Genomic DNA, 20678 nt, shown 5'->3' with positions numbered 1-20678 from the left:
GATAACTCTGAAGAAATCACATCCTCTCTGCAGATCTTTTATTTGATAAAATGTCCTTTATTTTAATATCACAACAAATAATACGTTTGTTAATAACTTTTATTCAAATACAACATTGTTCAGCTCCCAGCTCATACAAAAGCTACATCCCTGAGCCTTATTTATTTATTTAATGTACCATTGATCGTTACTCTTAATACAACTGTTATAAGACATCATGAACCGATTTTATTGCAACTTTATCTGTGCACGTAGTAACAACTTTTATCATTATGTGAAGGTGCACAAGACACCTGTATGTATTTTTGGCCCCAAAAGAGCAGTGAGCTGCAGGAATTTACGTACGTTGAATAAACCTAGCATTCTCCTCTTGATTTACAGTATGTTTAAACTAATGGTGAAAATAGTGTGTGAACTGCAGTCTGTTGCATCCACATTTAGTGATTTTCTTTCATCTTTTATACCACAGAGATACTACAGAGTATGCTGTACAGAAAGGTTTGCTACCATTTTTTAATAACCGTAGAAGCATTTTTTTTTTTTTTTTTTTTTAACTAGTGGCAATCTAGTCATAGTTTTCTATTAGAAACATAACAGAACTTTTAAATCTTCGTCTTTAAGCTCAGGTCATCAGTCTGGATCGCTTTCTCTCTTCTTGTGGTCCTGCAAGAATGTAAAAAATGAAATCCACATGAATCTGTAACAACTTGATTAACACACACACACACACACACCGAGGTTAAAATGGCAGCACGTGTAGGATGTTTGAGAAAATGTAATCCTGCTTCAATATTAAAAACAGAAACGATTCTTTGTCTCAGCAAAGAAGTGACTCATTATTCCACATGCAATTTAGTAAAAATAATTTCTCTGTCACGTCTTCAAATTCTCTCTGCACCTTTATATTGAAATGCCAGCAGGATGCTATCAGTTCTACAATGATTATGGTAATTTAAAAAAAAAAAGGCAGGAGCTCAAAATTAGCTACTTTTTTTCTTGGACTTCGTGTTTTTCAGTTGCTAATGTATCTCCTGCGGAGAACAGGCTTGGATCGTCATCTGTCAAATAATTTCTGTATTTTCTAGCTCACTGATTTCTGTGTCTGTCCTCCTCCTGGCAAATTGAAAATCTGCCCTAAAGGTTGGGAAATAATTACCCAAATGCTGTGATTGGAACTCTTATTTCATATTAAATGTGACATTAGTTAAATCACCTCAGAAGAAACAGCCTTTATTCCCTGTGTGTTTTATCATCCATTTGTAATTATTTTTGTCTTTGTCTTGTGGTGTCTTGTTGCATTGAAACTGCCACATTTTTTTAAATTGGATTCTCTTTGGCTTGTTTTCTTACTCTTTGTCAAGTGTATCAAACTGTATGCTTGGTAAAGAAGAAGCCTTTGAATCATCTTTTAATGATTAGCCAGTTCTTGCCGCCCAGTATGTGATCAAGATTTCTCACAAGTTGTGTAGGATGTGTTTGGACTTACGATCCAGGAAAAGAAACCAATGAAAGAATCATCCCGACCCCTCCTACTCTGCTTCACTTGTTCACTACATCATTCAATCATCCTTTTCTTTGCTCTCTTTCTTTGACCACTCTCCTCCTCTCCCTCTGTGTTTGTTTCAGTCTTACCATTTACAGCAGTGAGCAGGGCTTCTTCTTGACTTTGGTGGGCTGGGGGCAGAGCACGGCTCGGATTGCCTCATCAAACACAGTCTTCAAGCCGCGTTGGGTCAAGGCGGAGCACTCCAGGTACTTGACTGCATCTAAACAAATAAATTAAAACAGCCAGAACAACACACATTAATAAAACTACTTATAGAAACATAAAAAACAACTGATGAAAGTAGGCTGAAGTACACAAGTCATAATGATAAGCTGCGCCGTCAAGCTGCATTTGGTAACTTTTATTGTCATATTTGGTTAGTGTACTATTAGCTGTAAAATGAGAGTTTGTGACCAAGCAGTCATATTGAAAACAGTTGGGGTGAAAACTAAGCACCACCTACTAGCTGGCAGCAGCAGCAGTTGACATGGGTGATATAGGCAGCTGCTTATGTCACCATCCCGAGGGGAGTGTTAAAACTACACCCAGAAAATAAAAGTTTAAGTAAGTTATCACAGTCTGAACAACGCACAATGCAATCTTTAATGGGTAACATCGATTCTCACTCTGAACTCTTTAAATAGTGCCACTCTGTCAGTGCTTTTTGGCGTACAAACATGACACCAGAAGCTTCCTTCCACATCCAACCACAATGTCGTTGGACAGCGTCAGATGAGAGAACACACAGTGACGTTATTACGCTCAAAGACAGCCAGACGGAACCAGTCGCGTGCACACAAAACGCTTACATGACAGTATCAGGTAATGCCAGTAACCACATATTACAGGTGTGTGTAATACAAGTGTGTTTATAGAGAGCAGGAGGGGGGTGGCTGGGGAGGTGTATGGGTCACACAAACAATTAATTTTTGTGCAGGAGTCTGCAGTTTGCTTCCCATGTGGATGTGTGAGTCTGAGTGTGTGTATTTTTTGTTATGTTTTCTACACTTAACTGTCTGTGACTTTGTTGCCTTATTCCAACCATTGTGACAGTCTGCTTCTCTGTGTAAACATAAATACCATACTGCCTCATCCCACCATGTGCATTTGTAATCTTAAGGGTTCAACTTTTAACTCATCTAATTACTTATAAAGTGATAAGGACTGCTTTGCTTCATCAGCCAATGAGACTACACATTTCTGTCATACTAGACCGGAGAGGATCCCATAAGCATTACTCACCTATCTCCTTAGCCAGGGCCAGGCCCTGAGGGTAGGTGATCGGTGCCAGCTTCTTTTCCTTCAGCTTCTCAATGGTATCCTTCTCATCCCTCAGATCCAGCTTGGTGCCCACCAGGATGATGGGTGTGGAGGGGCAGTGGTGGCGAACTTCTGGGTACCACTGGACAGATTGAGGGCAAACAAAATGAGAGGAGAAACAGGGGAAGACGCAAAGTGAAGGTAAGTGTCGGAGATGACGAAAACGACAGGGGGTGCAAGTTTGGAAGCCAGGAGGTACAAAAAGTGGGATGAAGGAGTCAGCCTGGTTTCTTAAGTTGTCATGAAGTAAGTCTAAAAATGCAAATGACATGCTGTAGGTATGAAATCCAAGTTTCGACCCCAACTTGCAAATAATTTCACAACATGATTGAGGTTTCCATTTTCAGACCTCCCCCTGCTGCCTCCACTCTGGCATTAAAATTTCCCTAAAAATGATTGCGTTTGCTGTATCTTTCGCCTATTTTCCCTTCTTTGCTTCACGCCTTTCCCTCTGATCTCAAGTTTGCTTCCTCCTTCTTACCTCATATCTCCCTTACCGACTTCTTCCTCTCTCTCACTTGACTCTTTACTTCCTTTGTCCATTTTCCTCAGTGCGAAAATGAGAGATTTTATCTGCTAAAAGAATTAAGTAAAAAGTAAGATTTTTGTGCACACACGGTGATGGTTGTGGTTTTTGATTGGCACATCCAACCTGCTTAGTGGCCTGCAAACCAGCCAACCTGTTGACATGTGGGGATTATGGGTATTACCTGATGAATTGTACTGCTGCTTCTCTGAGTGGGCTCTTTTTAAATGTCTTACTCTGTGTTACTGAAATTCAAAACCTCTTTGTAATACATATTCATGGACTCCTTGAATCTCCTTCAGCAGCTTTATCTTCTCACGAAGTCCCATTAAAATAAATTTATATTAAATTCTGTCACAGTAAACTCTATCTTGGTTAGAGCCAATAAGGACATTTACAGGTGGAGGTTTTTTAAACTTCATTTCAAGTGAGTTTTTCCTGAACTTGACCTGTTATTTTCAGCAGGTTCACTTCACATTATACAACAGCTTTAGAGTAAACTCAGGAGCTAAGTAAAAGAGAGGAGGACCTGATACTTGACTTGGACTTGGCTGTGGTGAGACTTGACTTGGAAACTGACTCCCTAAAGACTTTAATTGGCTTGAGTTTTGAAAGCAAAACTATTTAAGTTTCAAGTTTTGATCCTCTAAAATCCCACAATAACAACGTGCATCTCAATTTGCAGTGACTTATGTCTTGACTTAGAATTGCTCCAAAGGACTTAAGACTTGACTCGGATTTGTTTTTACCGACTGGAGACTTAACTGCTGAAAAACTTTCAGAGTTAACTGTTTAGTTTGACTTGATGCTTGCTCTGAAAGACCTTAGTCTTTGACATGTCTTAAAAGATTTGAGACTACGGACAAGGACTTGTCTTAAAGAACTTGAGTTCTGAGACATGTTCTGTAAAACCTTAGATTTTAATTGCACACTCAATTGAATGTAGACTTGACTGCGACTTGTTTTGAATGACTTAAAACTTGACTTGGATGTGTCACAAATGACTTGATGTTTTCTTATATCTCTGGTTAGGATGGTTATAGCAGAAGACATAAATTACCTCTTGTAACATCTAGGTTGCCTTTTTGGTCATGGATTGGTTTTACAGGTTCTGGAGTTGCAGTTGTGTATTTTGAATTGTCTTCCTGGTCTAGTTATCAAACTTGATCAGCCTGTGGTCATTTTAGGCTGCGTGATCAAATTTTTTTGTTTGAATGGGTTTCATTGGCACCTGTTTTTGCACTTAACAGTATGAATGTCACAATTTCGTTTACACGGTGCATTTTAGATTTACTGTAGGAGCTGAGCTAGAAATTCCAAGATTAAACAAAAGTACACAATCTTGCCAAAATTAACGCCGTATGCAAAACACAGCCAAAATGATCCAAGACTGAAGTAGAAACGCATGAAACGCAAAATATGCAAACAGTCCTAGAGTTAAAGTGGGTTACCTGCTGTTCCTTCATAATAACAGGCTTAAGATGAGCCCGCTGCGTAGAGTCCGTGAGTCCTGTGATGTAGCACAGGGTGAATACTATCTGATTGATGATGGATGGATATTGAGTGAACAGGATGGTGGACTCTATAATCCACAACGTCATTATGTGTTGATTTGCTCAACATTTAGCTGCTCAGATACCTTGCTGTCAATAGTTGTCAAGCTTTGCACCACGGATACTCAACTTGCTTTGCCCAGGGGGCAACTCTGCAAGATGACATTTGACGTCAGGCAGGGGCATTTCTAGAATATGATGACATTCGGGGCTTAGCCTGGACCTGTGTTGGAGTGATTGTGAGAAGAATCCACTGGCACTTTTTGATAAATAAGCTCTGTTTTAATGCTTAATGCACTCTGGCACTTGATTTAAATTCCTAGTATAAAAATTCCCCATGGGAATCAATTTATTTTCATTTCAAATTAGAAAATGGTCGGCGGGCACCCTACCGTGGGCCAGATGTGGCCTACAAGCCGTAAATTAAGTATCACTGCAATCCACACACACAAAAAGCCTTGAACATTTCTAAAATTCAAATGAAGGCACAAATGTGAAGAGGAAAACAGCTTAGTATGAAGAGTCTAAAAGGTCCAGGATCATAAATGGGTTGCTTTGCTGAGAATAAGCCATGCATTATATCTAAAAAATGAACAACAAACATACGCTGAGTGCAAACGTGCCAGTCAAAACATTTAGCCTCTTTATGTCCTTCATGTGCAAAATTATTTAAACTTAATCACCCCGACCACATACAAGTCATGCAGTTATTTTTTGTTCTTTTTGGCAGGCAAGGCTTTTTTTTTGTGAGTGTAAAGTTATAACGTAGGTCTGTCTGCTACATAGAATTTTCATTTTCACTATCAACCTGTCTTCCTTTTTAATTTCCCTCCATACCAACTAATCTATTGGGAACCACTTTTTTGATATGACTCCAGTTTCTTGTTACTATGGTGACTCGCATGGGATTCAAAATGAAGAGCAAAGCAGTGTTGAATAGTATTAAAAATGAATCTAATCAATATTTCTGATGTCATTTCCTTTTGTTATATTGTGTTGATGTTCTTATAGGATATTTATAGGGTTGCGAGGCAGCGAGTGGTTTTAGAAAGGCTCTGCTTTTGTTGCAGTACTTGTCCTTGTGTGATTGGCGAACAGGAAATGGAGAGAACATGAGACAGCCAAAGGCGAGAGAGCACTTTAGAGGAGAGGGCTGTGTATGAACGCTTTTAATCTCACAATGCATTATATAAACTCTGGTGTTCTTGGATATGTGTAGCGATCGAAATAGAAATAAGCAGGAATATAATATTGATGGAGTAATAGATGGAAATCTCTTCTTTTTGTTTGTTTGTGTGTCCTATAGTGTATCAATTTGTATCCCCTTTTTAAAGTCATAGTAAAGCATGGCATTCATAACAAGTACAAATACAATCTGACAGTGCTCCCAATTAACAGTCCAGTTCCAAAGAAGAGGAAATCAAACTGTGGCAACAGACATTTTAATCATGGCAAGCTGCCACAAAATTATCCATTTCCAGCATTTTTTCTAAATGCTGCACTTTAGATAAGTGAGGATGGTCCCTCGTTTGTTTGCATTGGGTCTTTTTGCATAGGCTTTCTTAATTTGCCGTGTGTTGAGCTCTCAGAGCCACCTTACTGTTGACATATTAAAGTCTTCACCATCATTGTTCAGATAAGTTGCCCCTTAAATTTCATTATTTAAAATCAAATTCAGTCAAACAGTCACATTTTTAATTGCCCGGTTTGTCTGCAGAACCACAGACAGCGTTAAACACCATGTCGTCTTTCTTTCTTCCTTTTCAAAAAAATCTTTTTGTTGATGATGTATGACTCTGCAGTTCAGAGCTGGGACTGTTCTATAAAATCGGCTGTTTTAACCTCTAATTATGGTTAACTGCTTATTCATCTTTGTTTTATAGTCTTGCTTAAACATGCAAATCGCCTCCCAACCATCTGATTCAGCGACTGCAGCATATGAGGCAGGAACAAAATCACTGTTTGTTTTAATCAGAGTAATTTACAGTATAACCACTGTTTTTTAAATCTATTTTAGGACTGCTTGATTTCATATAAAGGCTCCAAATAATCATGTGCAGCAGGTTCAAGACTCACCTTGGCTCTGACGTTCTCATAGGACGCTGGGCTCACCAGGGAGAAACAAATCAGGAAAACATCCTACATAGAGATGAGAGAGGATCGATTAGATGATAGATTTGAACATACTGGGACTCTTTTTATGTATTTTACAAGTTTATTTACAATTTCATATAAATGTTAAACTATATCTGTGGTGGGATGATAACTGCTTGACTTATTTTACTGCAGCAGACAGAATAACTGTTATGAAAAATCTTGCTTAACTGTGCGTTATTTTGTTGATGCACGTAGGCCCAAATGTTCTGGTTAATTTGACTGAAGAATCTTATTTTAAAGGAACAGTGTGTACAGTTTTTGGGAGATTTAGTGGTGTCTAGTGGTGAGTATTGCAGATTGCAACTAGCTGACACGTCTTTCTTCAGTGCTCATTGTTCAGGGAGGTTTTAACCTCAGTGGTCTCTTCCTCTCCAAAACAAATAGACTTCTAGATTTAAACTGGTAAAAATACTGAATAAATCAGCTTCATGTCACAGATAAGTGTTTTTCTAACACTACTCATCACAGAGGGACTTTTAACTATGGTGTCTGACAATAAAACACAAAGAGCCTTATCTACAGCCAGTGTTATATTTGTCCATTCTGGGTTTCTGTAGAAACATGGCTCTGCAACATGGCAATCCCCACAGAAAAGGTACCACTAAATATAAATGACTCATTTTAAAGTGACAAAAATACAAAGATAATTCATTTCAGGTAATAATACCCTAAAGACAACATATGTATCCCCCTAAATCCTACACACTGGACATTAAATACTGCAGTTGGTAACTTTTATAAAAAAAAATTAATTAATTAATTAAAAATAAAAGGCAGTAGTACATGAGACAAATAATATCTGAAAAAAAATCATGTTTCTCTGACTCCCTATATTGCTCCTTATGGCATTTGCAAGGATCTACTGCATGTGAATGAGAACAACCAATCAGAGCTGCTGGGTCTCTTATGTTGATTGCTGCTTATGAAGTGTCAAACCTGGCAGTGCTGATCAAATATGAACCATGATTCTGTGACAGTATTGCCTGTTTCTGCCCTCAAATGAGCCGAAACAAACTTTTTTGTTTTACAGCCAAACGGTATTTAATGAGATGTTGCTCAGTCAGGCTGAAGTTTTCTATATGGATGTGGCAGTCGCTGTTTGAAATCTCAGCAGGAGACATAGTGGATTTTATCTTGACTAATGAACTCTCTCTCTCTGTGTGTGTGTGTTTGTGTGTGTGTGGATGGATATGTATTATTATGTTGTGGGGTCATAAACTGTATGTACACAGTCACATGTAAACCATTACATATTTGGGTGAAAACAGCGGGACACAAAGTAGATTTTATCTGTATCTGGGTGTGTGTGTGTGTGTGTGTGTGTGTGTGTGTGTGTGTGTGTGTACCGTCTGTGGGTAGGACAGTGGGCGGAGCCTGTCGTAGTCTTCTTGTCCAGCTGTATCCCAGAGTCCCAGGTTGACTGGCTTGCTGTCCACCATCACATTAGCTGAGTAGTTGTCAAATCTGCAGGAAGTGCAGCAGTCAGTCAATCAGCCAGTGAGCCAGTGTTTCATTTAATTAATAATTTAAACAATCGATAATTTGATTTAGAAATGCCATAGAAATGCCATAGTTCTCATAATTAGACATCTGAGATCTGAAGGGAGAAGCTTACAGAAAAAAGGAAGTTCATCAGCGCATACTGAAAAGAGTTTGGGATGACCTGTAATACAGCTTTAATAAGTATTTCTTTGTTTAAATGGCATTAAGAAGAAAATGCATTATTTAGTTCAGTAAGTAGCTTATTAAACCTAAACAGACTATTTCTTTCTCAGTTAGTGAGCACTAGACTGGCCCTCAGACTGTAAGAACTTTAATTCCCCAGCTGTTTTTGTTTGCCATAAAAATGCGTAATCTATTTGGCCTCTGCTGTTACGGCGACTATATGCTTAAGGAAACACAATGTTCTAGATTAAAATATCTAAGCAGCACTGTCCTCATGTGGTCATAATGAAACACTACAGTCTCATCTGTTTGCTTATGACTTTGTTGCACTTCCTATGGACCTCTGGTTGCTACACACATATGCACAATTACCAAATTGCTTTAATACTTAAGAATAATAAGTGCATACAATTTACATAAGTGAGAAGCCAGTGATGCAGACTTTTCAGTGAATTAAGAGTTCATTTGCGAAATCAGTTGAAAGGCATTCTTAAAATGAATAAACCAAAATCAGTTTGAATTATATTCTTTTGAGTGAACAAAAAATAATAATAATAAAATAAAATGCAAAAAAAAAAAAAAAAAGAAATAACACCTTAAAACCGTAAAGAAACTGTGTTATATTTGGCACAAACATTATGTACATTATCAACAAGCACTGTCACAATAATTGAAGTAGAGAAAAGTTGTTAAAATGTATTTGTTTACCTGTCAGCTATTTAAAAAAATATATATTTCTTTTATTTACCAAGAAAGCTTTTCAGAAAGAGTATTTTTGAGGTGTGTGAATCATATTTGACTTTGCATGCACACAACTGCATATTACAGTTCATCAGCATCCATACTGAAATGTGCAACATGTGCAGTTATACATGTAATTTATTTACTGAAAGTTTTAGTGGCTTCAGAGAGAGAAAAAGGGAGAGAGCATGTGTCTGTGTGTGTCATACTCACACTGTAGGAATGTACTCCCCGGGGAAGGCATTGGTTGTGTAGCTGATGAGAAGACATGTCTTTCCCACCGCTCTAAATCAAGTAAAAACACATACAATGAGACATTAGGAAAAGACAATATAATCTGTTTTTACACTAAAAGAGTGGAAGAAAGTGAAACAATGACTCACAACAGGCAGGTATTTATCTGGAGACATAGGCTTTGTCCTGAGTCCTTTCTGCACACTAACTACACAGTAAGTGTAGAGTGTACAGTAGGTACAGTACATTCATTTTCAGTAGCACACTTACATCAGTCACGTAGCAGCTTTATGATACCAATTAGCTCCACAAAAGGAGAGCAGGATGGTTTTCCAAAAATTAACATTTTTCTGTTGTTTTGGGGATATTTCTTTTGCCGTTTCACCAAATGTGTTTTAATTTAGCATTGCATTGTGGGAATAGTGTCCACAGTATATCAGTCGTCTGAACTCAACACCTGGTTAGATTTTAGTGTGTTAAATGGATTTTCAGACGCAGCAATTAAAAAGAAGAGAGAAAAGATCACATGTTCAATACCACAAGATCATTCTTTACAGTTTACATTAGTTTCATTATGTAACATTGTTGTATGAAAGGCTCCCGGTCCGATGACATCACAGCTCCGCCTCCTCGTCATCTGAGTGCGGCCTCACCTCATTCAGTCCTCCGGTCATGAGAAGTAGTATACAGAGTTGTTTCTTTGCTGTTCATGTTCCCTGCCTGAATCACAAGTAGTGTGTTGTGTGTTCACCTGTGTGCGTCCCTGTGAATAAGTAAGTAGGCCCTACATATGGTTGAATTTAGTCTGTGTGTTGAGAAGTTGCACAGTGGGTACCTGCAATGCTAACACTAGCGATTAGCATGCTAGCATTAGCGGTTAGCATGCTAGTGGTTAGCACGCTAGCTAGCTAAGTTCACATGTTATGCATCTGTATTGTTTAAATGTTCCGGTTAATAGTGGGGATGAATGCACCCTCATTTAACTTCGTTTAGTTCACAGTCTGTGTCATATTTAGTTTATTATGGGTGCAATTTGAGTTGTATGCTTGGTGTAATATGCCAATCTATGCTATAACTGTGGCGCTGTGCTATGTTTCTCAGCTAAGTATGTGCTCTGTTGAAACAATAGCTGAATTAATACAGAGGCAATGTTATTGATTTCTGTTTTTATTGTTTGTTGCAGACCACACACACCCACACACATCACAAACTCACCCAGCTGTACTACATGCACATGGGACAATAAAGAAGGATTAAAGAAAGAAGAACTGCTTCCTGGGTGTTCTTACTGACGCCACCTGAACAACACTTTCTATCCAGACCCAGCACTGCAGTTTACCTGGTTCTCACCAACAATTGTTTACTTTAGATTGAAACATTAGATCCAGCAGGCGTGCAGTGCATGGCTTGTCTCAACATCCATGGTGATGAAACAGCATGGCTGCATGCACGAGATGATCAAACAAGTATAAACTGGCCCTGTTCTTATTTCGTTCCAGAGCTAATCTGTCAGTATTTCAACAATAACACTTGATCTCATGGCCTGTCTTTACCAAGGTACTGACGTACAAAGAGCACATATTGGTGGGAAGTTTTGACGAGTTGCTTCAGCCTTGTTTCATTTATTATTGCAAAGCAGAGAAAAGCCTGTAATGAAACCAGGTGATCTGCTGCTCAACGCTCAAATGTTGTATCTGCGGTTTGCCTGTAAGGATGATAATTCTTCTGCTCACATAACGGCTGTAAGTAGGCATGCCATGACAAATCCACCATGCTCCCAATTAACAAGGAGTTTATCAGCTCACGACACCTGGAGCACCGAAAATTGAAGTTTAGTGACACAAACTGTAGTTGCTTGAATGGCCACTTGAGGCTTAATCTGGTAGCAAGTTAATCTACACAGACACAATTTTAAAATGCCAAACCTTACAGCAGAATTTATATATATATATATATATATATATATATATATATATTCGTAAACCTCGCCCATTTATATTTTGTAAGACTTAAAGTTACATATTTCAGGGCATGGCTGCTGCTAGGCTTTATCATAGTCTATGAGCTGGATTTACCCGCCCACTCATTCAAATTTTAACGCATTGATTCCAAAACTCTAAGACGGCGATGGCAAACATGCCACACTTGACGCCTGAAAACATGCCTCCACAAACCAGTGGATGACATGACAGTGACAATGCCAATTATTGTTATACAGTGTATGCTCATTAACCACACTCGTGATGCTTTGTGTAGTTCATAAATCCTGGCATTTTTAAGGCCTTGAAAAACTGTTTTCTCAATCATCCTCTCTTATCTAAGTTAAAACAATATACAGGATACATCTCATTGAAGATTTCAAAATTAGTGTTTTTTATGTGTTTTTCTCAAAACTTTAAATTGGAAGGCTCTTTGGTAGAAAAGATAATTAGTGAAAACTATTTGGTTTCAAAGACAACATTTTCATTAACTGAGCACAATACCTTTTTGACAAAGTTGTTCTCAGTTGAAACTACATTCACTGATGAGGACCATGATATGAGGGGAAAAGCTGCAGAAACGGCAAGTAACCTTTAGTTGGGATTTTTTTTCACCGGGGGAAAAAAAAAACAACTTAAGATTTGAAACCAACTTTTCATAATTCATAATAACAGCTATTATTGGTGCATGATTCAGGAATCGTCAGCAGCATTGTCTTTGTCGAGCAATGAGGCAGAGGGTTTTTTTCCGTTGTGGAAACTCTTTTTTAAACAGATTAGGTTATATGTCATTGGATCAGAACAGGCCTCAGCTATAAATGAGGTGCAGGAGTAACAGTCTAAATGGATTAGTACTGCTCAAGCATGCATTGTTTAGAACTAAAGTAGAGATAAGGGGGACTATTCACCAGCAAAGTGCACTTTTTGAGAGCTTAAATGTAACTTCAGTCTCCACCAGGTGTAATTGCATTGGTACATTTGACAAAAAATGTATCAGTGCGTCACCAACATATCTATTTCTGTACCTAGCACCAATAAAATGGTGACTTTTAGAGGGGACAATGGGGTTGGACTTCACCTATTTTGCATAAATTCATGCATGTCACATACAAATTAAAAAAATAAAAATAAACATTTGACATTTATAGTATTTAGCCATGCAGACAGTTTCACTTTTATTTGCCGAGGTACAGAATCGTGGCAAATAAAATATTGCCAAAGACGACAACTGCTGCCAGGCGAGGAAGGTGGAATTTTGGTTGTGGTGCAATATTAAAAAGTCACATCTACTTAGAATAACTTGGACAGTTTTCAGTATTTTTGATTATAAAAATAGGAAACAGAGAGGTGTGTGTATTTGTCTGATTTTCCAAACTAAATAAAGTGAACTTTGTGTTATTTTAAGTACATCATCACCATGTTTCTCTTCCTAAACCTAACTTGCTTAACTTAACATAAAGCAAATAATGTGACGTTTGTTTTCCTAAACCTAACCCACTTAACTTTATTTTTCCTAAACCTAACCTACATAATTACATTTTTTCCTAAACGTAACCTACATAATTACATTTTTTTCCTAAACCTAACCCACATAATTATTTTTTTTTAAACCTAACCCACTATTTTTTTTTCCTAAACCTAACCTACATTTTAGTTTTACTCCTCCTATCCTACATAACTTTATGTTAAGTATATTATATGATAACGCCCATCCATGATTGTTTTCCCTAAAGCTAAACTAATTTTTCTTTTTCATTAAATATCATACAAACTACTGCTTGAGCATATGTTGGCGAATGATGTCAGACACAGCCTTTTGCATAAAAATTAAATTTCTCTCTGCACGGTTGTCGTAGTGGCGAGACTGTAGGATAGTTTGATCGGCACTAATGAAGCTAAATTGTCTGCATGGCTAAAAAGCACTACAGATAATAATATATATAATATTTATATATATCTTTTCCATGCTGTGTATAACTACATTTGATGTGACCGTTTAAGAAAGGGTTGACAAAAGATTGTTAGCTTTCCAAAAAGGTTCATTAATGACGATGTAAAGATTTTATGATGCTCAAATCAAAATGATCGGAATTTATTTATTTACTTATTTATAAAAGAACTAATCTACAAACTCGTAAGAGGTCTAAAAAAGTCTCTCCTTCAGCCCACAATCAAGATGACTCAGAAGTGGTATGAGCATCACAGCTGTCAACTACGAAAAGTTTTGAGTGTCTGTGTGAGTACTTCTATCTTTGTGAGGACCAGTTTGAGTTTTAAACACTGAGCTGGACGACATTTTGTCAGGTTATCAATTCTCCACAAGGCTGTTTGAAGATTCAAACATGGTTTTGCGATTAAGGTTAGAATGAGGTTTACGTAAAATGTAAAGGTCGGGGTTCGGCATGCAGTCGCAGCCGTTAAGGTTAGGATTACGAGTGAAGCAGTGTGGTATGTCAGGAAAGGCTCTCAGAAGAATAGAAGCGCAAACACGTGTGTGTTTTGTGGTTGTGTGTGAGTCAAATAGGAACTGATCTGTTTCAGAAGCATCAGTTAGGCTACTGAAAACAGGAACCAGCCAAACTCAGATATCAAGACTAAAGAAAAAAGACCTCTGATCTCGCTCTGGCTCTCTGTTAACCTGTTTTTCCATCAACTCTTCCCTTGTTGACACCATCCTGCATTATCTGATATTAGCACGGCAAACTCTTCAGAGTCACTCTGTTTCTGTCTAATCTTAACCGCCACTGTGTCTGCTTCAACCAGAGAGAAGAGATCATTACATCTCACTTTTATTTCCTCCATTGTATCTTTCTTGCTCTCTTTGTTCATTTGTTTGAATCATGTAACCATCGCAACACAACATACTTTCTTTTTTTTCTTCTGTCTTGGTTTGAGACACCCTTGTCTTCCTCCCCTTGGTTCAATCCAAAAAGCACAAGCCACAGTAAATAGTCAAATGCATGAACTAAATTAAAGCAAATAGTTTATCATTAGGTGTTCTTTTTTTTTCTCAAAGCTGAGGATATAAGAATAATAATATAAATGATACAGATTTTAGATTTATATATATTTATATATACTTTCAATCATATCATTTTCTTAAATAGATTCAAAACAGAGTGAAGGCAAAATTCATCCATGTGTCATTATGAAACCATTGGTGCTGGATGCTCGGAGACACAGTTATAGCCACAGAACCACTTGGTGAACTACTTTAGACACGGAGTGGCTTTTAAAACTTCCCTCTATTTCAGCAGCACGTCATTAACTTGTCTTTAATTTTATTTTAGGACATTAATTTATTTAATTAAGAGCTAAAGATTCATAAAATGCAAATCTCTTGTGTGTGATTTATTACAGGCTACTGTTAAACAACACAGCAGACCCCATAGAAGAGGACCTGCTCCTTATGTAGATAAAAATGGTTTATTTTAATCTAATCAGTACACATCATTCCCTTGGTTAAGGTTACTGATGATAATATATTTATGAATATTATATACCATTTCTGCTATGTCCCCCTTAATCCTATACACTGGACCTTTAAGGACAATAGCAGGTCTATTTCTGTATCAGCTTGTTCTTGTAGACCTATTATTATTATTATTATTATTATTACACTCACTGAAATATTTAAACCCAAATCTTTGTGTTTCTCACAGCTGCTTCAGTCCATTACATAAAATTATTTTTGTTTGGGATTTTCTACATATTTGGTTAAATTCAGCCAGTCATATGGGGTAAATGAGGCACGTCAATTTTATTTACATTACATTGCATGAGGGAGCCACCCTCCAATATAAGATCTCCACTAAAATTTGAAATACAGAATTACATACAGATACAGATTTTAGGTGTTTTTTAATGATTTTGTCCCCTTGCACAAGGGAAACACCAATGGTGTCCCATTATTCCCTTAATCAACAGGTGGCAGCAATATGCCAAAATATGCTGCAATGTGCCAGCAAAGATAGGGAAGAAGTAGACTGCATGCTGGTCAACAAAAACAATGCTGGATTTATAATACTTAAAACTAAACTAAACTCAGCTTTGCAAATGTTTTATGAGGGTGGAAACGCACATGAACGTTTTGTTTGTCCCCCAGGATACACGGTGTGTTTTGGTGAGTGGCCCTTTATTTAAACTTTCTTTGTTTATGAGAAATATCCACAGGGAGCCTTTTAGAGATTTTAAAATGTGTGTTTAATGCTGTTAATCTGTATATTAAGATAGAGATTTTGGGATTTCCATCCAAGTACTATAATTGTGCCATATATCAGCTGCCTGGTAGCTTGTGTGGACTCAGTGACTCGCCAAGAAATAGCAGACTTCCCTACAACCTGAGACCAACTTCCTCCTCTCTCTCTGTTAACAGAGGCTTTAAATCCAATTTTAGACATCTGGTTCAGCTGGTTTAGTCACAAACACGTGCTCACACACCACCCAGAGAAGGGAGCTACTGATTGTCTTTTAAAAGACTCAAGTGTCTCCACAAGGTCCACCTGCATAGGGTTCATCTGTGAAACTGGTGGAGCCCCAAACTCTAACTACTGCTATGCACATCAAAGGATGTTTGCAGAGGCTGCAAAATGAACAAAATTTTGAAAAAGGTCATGGCAGAAATTGTATAAAACCGAAATGAGCTTTTCAGCTCTCATGAAGCCAATACAGGCTACCAGTATTCTCTAAGAGCTGTTTAAACAGTCTGTCAAGCTTGTTTCAGACATAACTCCAGGGGTGTCCTGAATGGTTTTCACACAGTTTTGCAATTTAAAAACAGATGATCAATACTTTCTGCAGTGGCTGTACAGGTGTAAAACTGAGCAGAGCTCCAGGCTGACTGCAAATTCTTTTCTGCACATTTCTGATGTTAATTCCTCAACTGTTGGTCTTCTCAGCAGAACTGCACCTATAATATTGCGTCAGCAATGTGTTTCCAAAAAAACAAAGTATGATGCAATTCTGTTTTAAAAAGAAAATTGCTTTATGATCTTACATGACTTTGGTGTTTAGGTTTTGGCATAAGGAGTACTTGGTTAGGGTTAGGTCAGTGTCATGTTTTGGGCTTAAACTGGGACTTTGTTAAGATTAGGGCACATTGTAGTGGTTGCGGTGATAAGCACTTTCTCAGTGGGTTTCCATTAATACTCAAATTGCACAAATTGAAATTGCAAATATAAAATACATTTAATGGAAAAAAAAACTCCCATTTATTGCAAAAAAAAGTTTTTATGGTTGCTTGAAGTGCTATTTCAGATTTGAAAAAGCCATATTTCACAAAACTGCAATGAAAAGACTTTTTTCACTTTTATAGGTCGCATGATATGACTATGTGCTGAAGTTGAGTGGATCATTTGGAAGTTTTGAATCTACGATTCCTCTGTGATATCATGGACTATCATCTCCCAGAAGTCCCGCATACATGGCCACTACCACATTATCGTGCATAACATAACACCACCTACATCAGCTTCAAATGGAAATAACGACAGCTAGTGTGGTGGCTGCAATAAAAATTAAACTGCTGTTTTCAGCATCCATCATCATGCTTCTTTAAATATCATTGCAAGAGAAGAAGTCGCAAAACATCACTCAATGAAAACACAGTCATCTCGCAATTATGTTTTTATCAATTTGAAAATAACCAATATCATTTTGTGCAAATCTGTAATGGAAACCTGTCTACTGTTAAGGAATTATTCTGGTCCTGCTTAAAAAGAAATCAGTGTTGACTTTAGTTAACCGGAATTGAAAAGCTGTCTTCTTTGTTAGAGTCCCACATTTTCTCAGACAGATTCATCTACCATGTCCTCCCACCTCCCTTTGTGGCTCTGTAACAATGTCCCATTATCTGTCCTGTGCTGCTCCTGAAGTTTAGTCTTATTTTTGAGTGTTTTCATCTCCAAAACAGAGCTGAAAGTCAGCACTTTGGCATCATAAACACTGTTTTATTTTAAATAGAGTGTACTGAATTAAACCAAAATAACATAAAATGCCCCACTATGCAGGTAATTACACACTTCAGCCTCCTCACTCCTCCACTCTTCAATTTTAAATCACAGAGTCACAATCAACGCACACCAGGAAGCTCAACACACACAGGGAAATGGAGCTATGGTATCTTGAGCTACCTGTTAATGCTTAATTGTGTGTAACTGAGCTCTTGCAGCAACAGCGACAGTACTTCCGCTTTAAAATTTCCTCCATCATGACAACTGGTTCCTCTGCCCCAGCTTCGAGGTTAGGGAGTAGAAGTTAGTTTTTCTAATGAGGTTGAAGACACATTGTACAAACTTGTTCTGAAAGTACAATTAAGCCTAAAACCTCAGAGATTCAGCAATTTTCTAACACTAAAGAGTACATTAATGCCCAAAAAACTGCTATTTTTTTATTGTTTTACTGACTGTGCCTTACAGTAAGAGCCCCTCTTTTTAGGCTTTTTAAAAAATTTTTCATTTCCATCCACAGTGAAGAGTCTGTGCTCTGAGCTTGCTGCATTACAGCATTTTCCAGCATGTTGTGGCCTGCACCATCCAGCACCTTCACTCTGAATCAGCGCTGTCAGACGCACACCTACACGTAACCCTGAGCAGACTGTGTTCTTAAACAGTTTTAAGAGAATAGCAGTTTTTTTGAGTTACCGCCACATCACACAGATACATTACTGCGGAAGTTGACAAAACTGTTAGTCGAGGCTGTCCAGGCCATGTGAAAATCCTTGACATCATATAAGACTAAAATTCTTAGCCTGGGGCTAAATATCCCCATCATGCATCAGCTGGGTTAATACCGCTTAACTCAACACTTGCTAACAGCTTAAGTTAAAACAATGTAAACGGTAAAGTGAAATAATGGCGTACCCATCTCCCACGACCACACATTTGATAGCCTGCATCCTGTTCCGCTCAGCTTCGCCTGCACTCTTCACTGTGACAGAAACAGACTCACAGAGCTTCCTCTGCTCAGAGACGCAGATCAGCATGCAACTACAGGAAATTGTTACACACCTCCCTCACACCCCTCCTCCCGCTGCCTCTTTTTTTTCTCAGTCTGTCGTCCTTCATTTTTGCAACAATCTCTCCTTCCTGGTTTGTTGTGTGTTTTTTTTTCTTCTTCTAAACCAAAGAACTTTTGCAAGCGTAGTATGTAAATGGAATAAAATCTAATGTAAAGTTGTTGGATGACGTAGAAAAAGACACCGACTGTGGCAATAAATAAGAACTGTGAAAAGAGGTGTTTTGAAAGGGGGAAGATGGAGCAACAAAAACACTGGGCTTTATTTAAAACTTCCTCTTTTGTTTACTGAGAGATTTGCAATCATGCATTTATATACACACACACACACACACACACAAAAATTAATGGTTTACTTTCAGCATAGTTTAAAAGGTTTAATTTGTAATAAAATGGCAAAAAGGAAATTAAAAGAAGTAAACCAGATACACAAACATTTACCACTGCTGCAACTACTAAAGGTTTGGACTTTGTACTTGAATCAGACTCTGATAACAAATTTGATGACTTTAGATCCACCTTGACAAAATTAAAAGATTTGAAACTAGACTTGAACACTGACACTCACAACTCGACTTGTATTTGGACCTTTTGACTTGAAAATATTTGATAACTTCCGCTAGGCCCAAAGATTTTAAAGTATGTTTTTAACAAGTGTGCCAAATATTATTAATTCCCCTTAATTCCCTGATCAACTAATGTTAACCCTAGTTATTCCCAGCAAGTCAACGCTTAAATCTTCAGATTGTTTGAACCAAACTGTCAGAATCCAATCAAACTGCAGGAATCACGAAGAAATAATGTAACAGAATATCATTAGTGAGCAGCGGTTGAAAAAAAATTCTATAATTTCGTGTTGAACAAAAACAATACGGTAATCAAAGTAAAATGATTTGCAAAATGTAAAACTGGTAGATCGAAAATCACAGACGCAACTTTCAGCAAACTTGTTTTAGCAAATAAATGCTAATACATGCCAATTTATAGAGCATTCATTATTTTAATATGTTTAATTTATTATTACTCCGTAGTTAAAATGGCATTGCCTTCAAGTTCAGGATTTGAAACTTGAATTGGGACTTGTCAGTCTTCACTTGGGAATTGAGTGCACACAAACACAGTTCTGGTTTAGTTTAGATTTAGTTTGTGATACTTTGATTTGATTTGATTTGATTTGATTTGCAAATTGATAAAAAATTTTAAATAAAATGGAAATGTGCCACAATGATATACAAACACATCTCTACACACTCATGATCATAAACTACTAACAACACCTGTGATATTCCTTCACTACCACAAGATGGCACTTTTGTAACATCTTTCTCATTAGTTTTCATGTCCCAAACTCAGCACGAACAGCAGAGGAGCTGTTTGTTCAACTATTAGACCTATACCGAATACTTAGATTTTTCTTAAGCAGAAAAATGTTTTAGCGAGTGGCACACAGTTGATGTATTTGTTATATAAATAATGATAAAGTCTTAGAATATCCTTACAGTGATAACGTCTTAAGATGACTTTACAATGTGTTGTGAGATCACAATTATTTGATTTTGGTCAGTTTGTCTTTCTTTCATCTCTTTAGCAGATTTTCAACATCAAAAACCACCAGATAGATGTTTTACCACCCATGACTTCTGCTCTAAACAACGGTTATAACTATCAAGGCAGTCTGAGTTATGATAATCTCATCTTCACAATTAAAGTGTTAAATTTGAATTCAAAAGATTAAGAGTGAATTATATCAATCTCTCATTATAAAGCAGCAAATGACCATAATGCCTCTGTCGTGACTCAAATGTCGGCTTCAGCACTTATGTCACTGTATGACGAGATTCCCGGCTTTCAAAACTCACTTCCGGGCCTGGACTGTGTTTTGCAACCACATTTCATTGTCCAGTTTCAAAATACTCTCTGTTACTTCCACTCAATAAATCTCG

The 20678-nt window shown here is 37.5% G+C and overlaps 1 protein-coding gene across 1 annotated transcript; it reads right to left on the bottom strand.

Moving 5' to 3' along the window:
- Positions 1–36: 36 nt before the first annotated feature.
- Positions 37–18687, bottom strand: rac2 (Rac family small GTPase 2). Its single transcript, XM_042484391.1, has 7 exons — positions 18582–18687; positions 9722–9793; positions 8449–8566; positions 7022–7084; positions 2789–2948; positions 1633–1766; positions 37–663 (listed from the first exon to the last, which is right to left on the bottom strand). Exons 1-6 carry the CDS (start codon positions 18614–18616, stop codon positions 1636–1638), a joined length of 579 nt encoding a protein of 192 aa, XP_042340325.1. The 5' UTR covers positions 18617–18687; the 3' UTR covers positions 37–663; positions 1633–1635.
- Positions 18688–20678: the final 1991 nt, after the last annotated feature.

The sequence above is a fragment of the Plectropomus leopardus genome, chromosome 4, assembly GCF_008729295.1.
Source record: "Plectropomus leopardus isolate mb chromosome 4, YSFRI_Pleo_2.0, whole genome shotgun sequence".
NCBI lineage: Eukaryota > Metazoa > Chordata > Actinopteri > Perciformes > Serranidae > Plectropomus > Plectropomus leopardus.
This window is presented reverse-complemented; position numbering and strand designations above follow the sequence as displayed.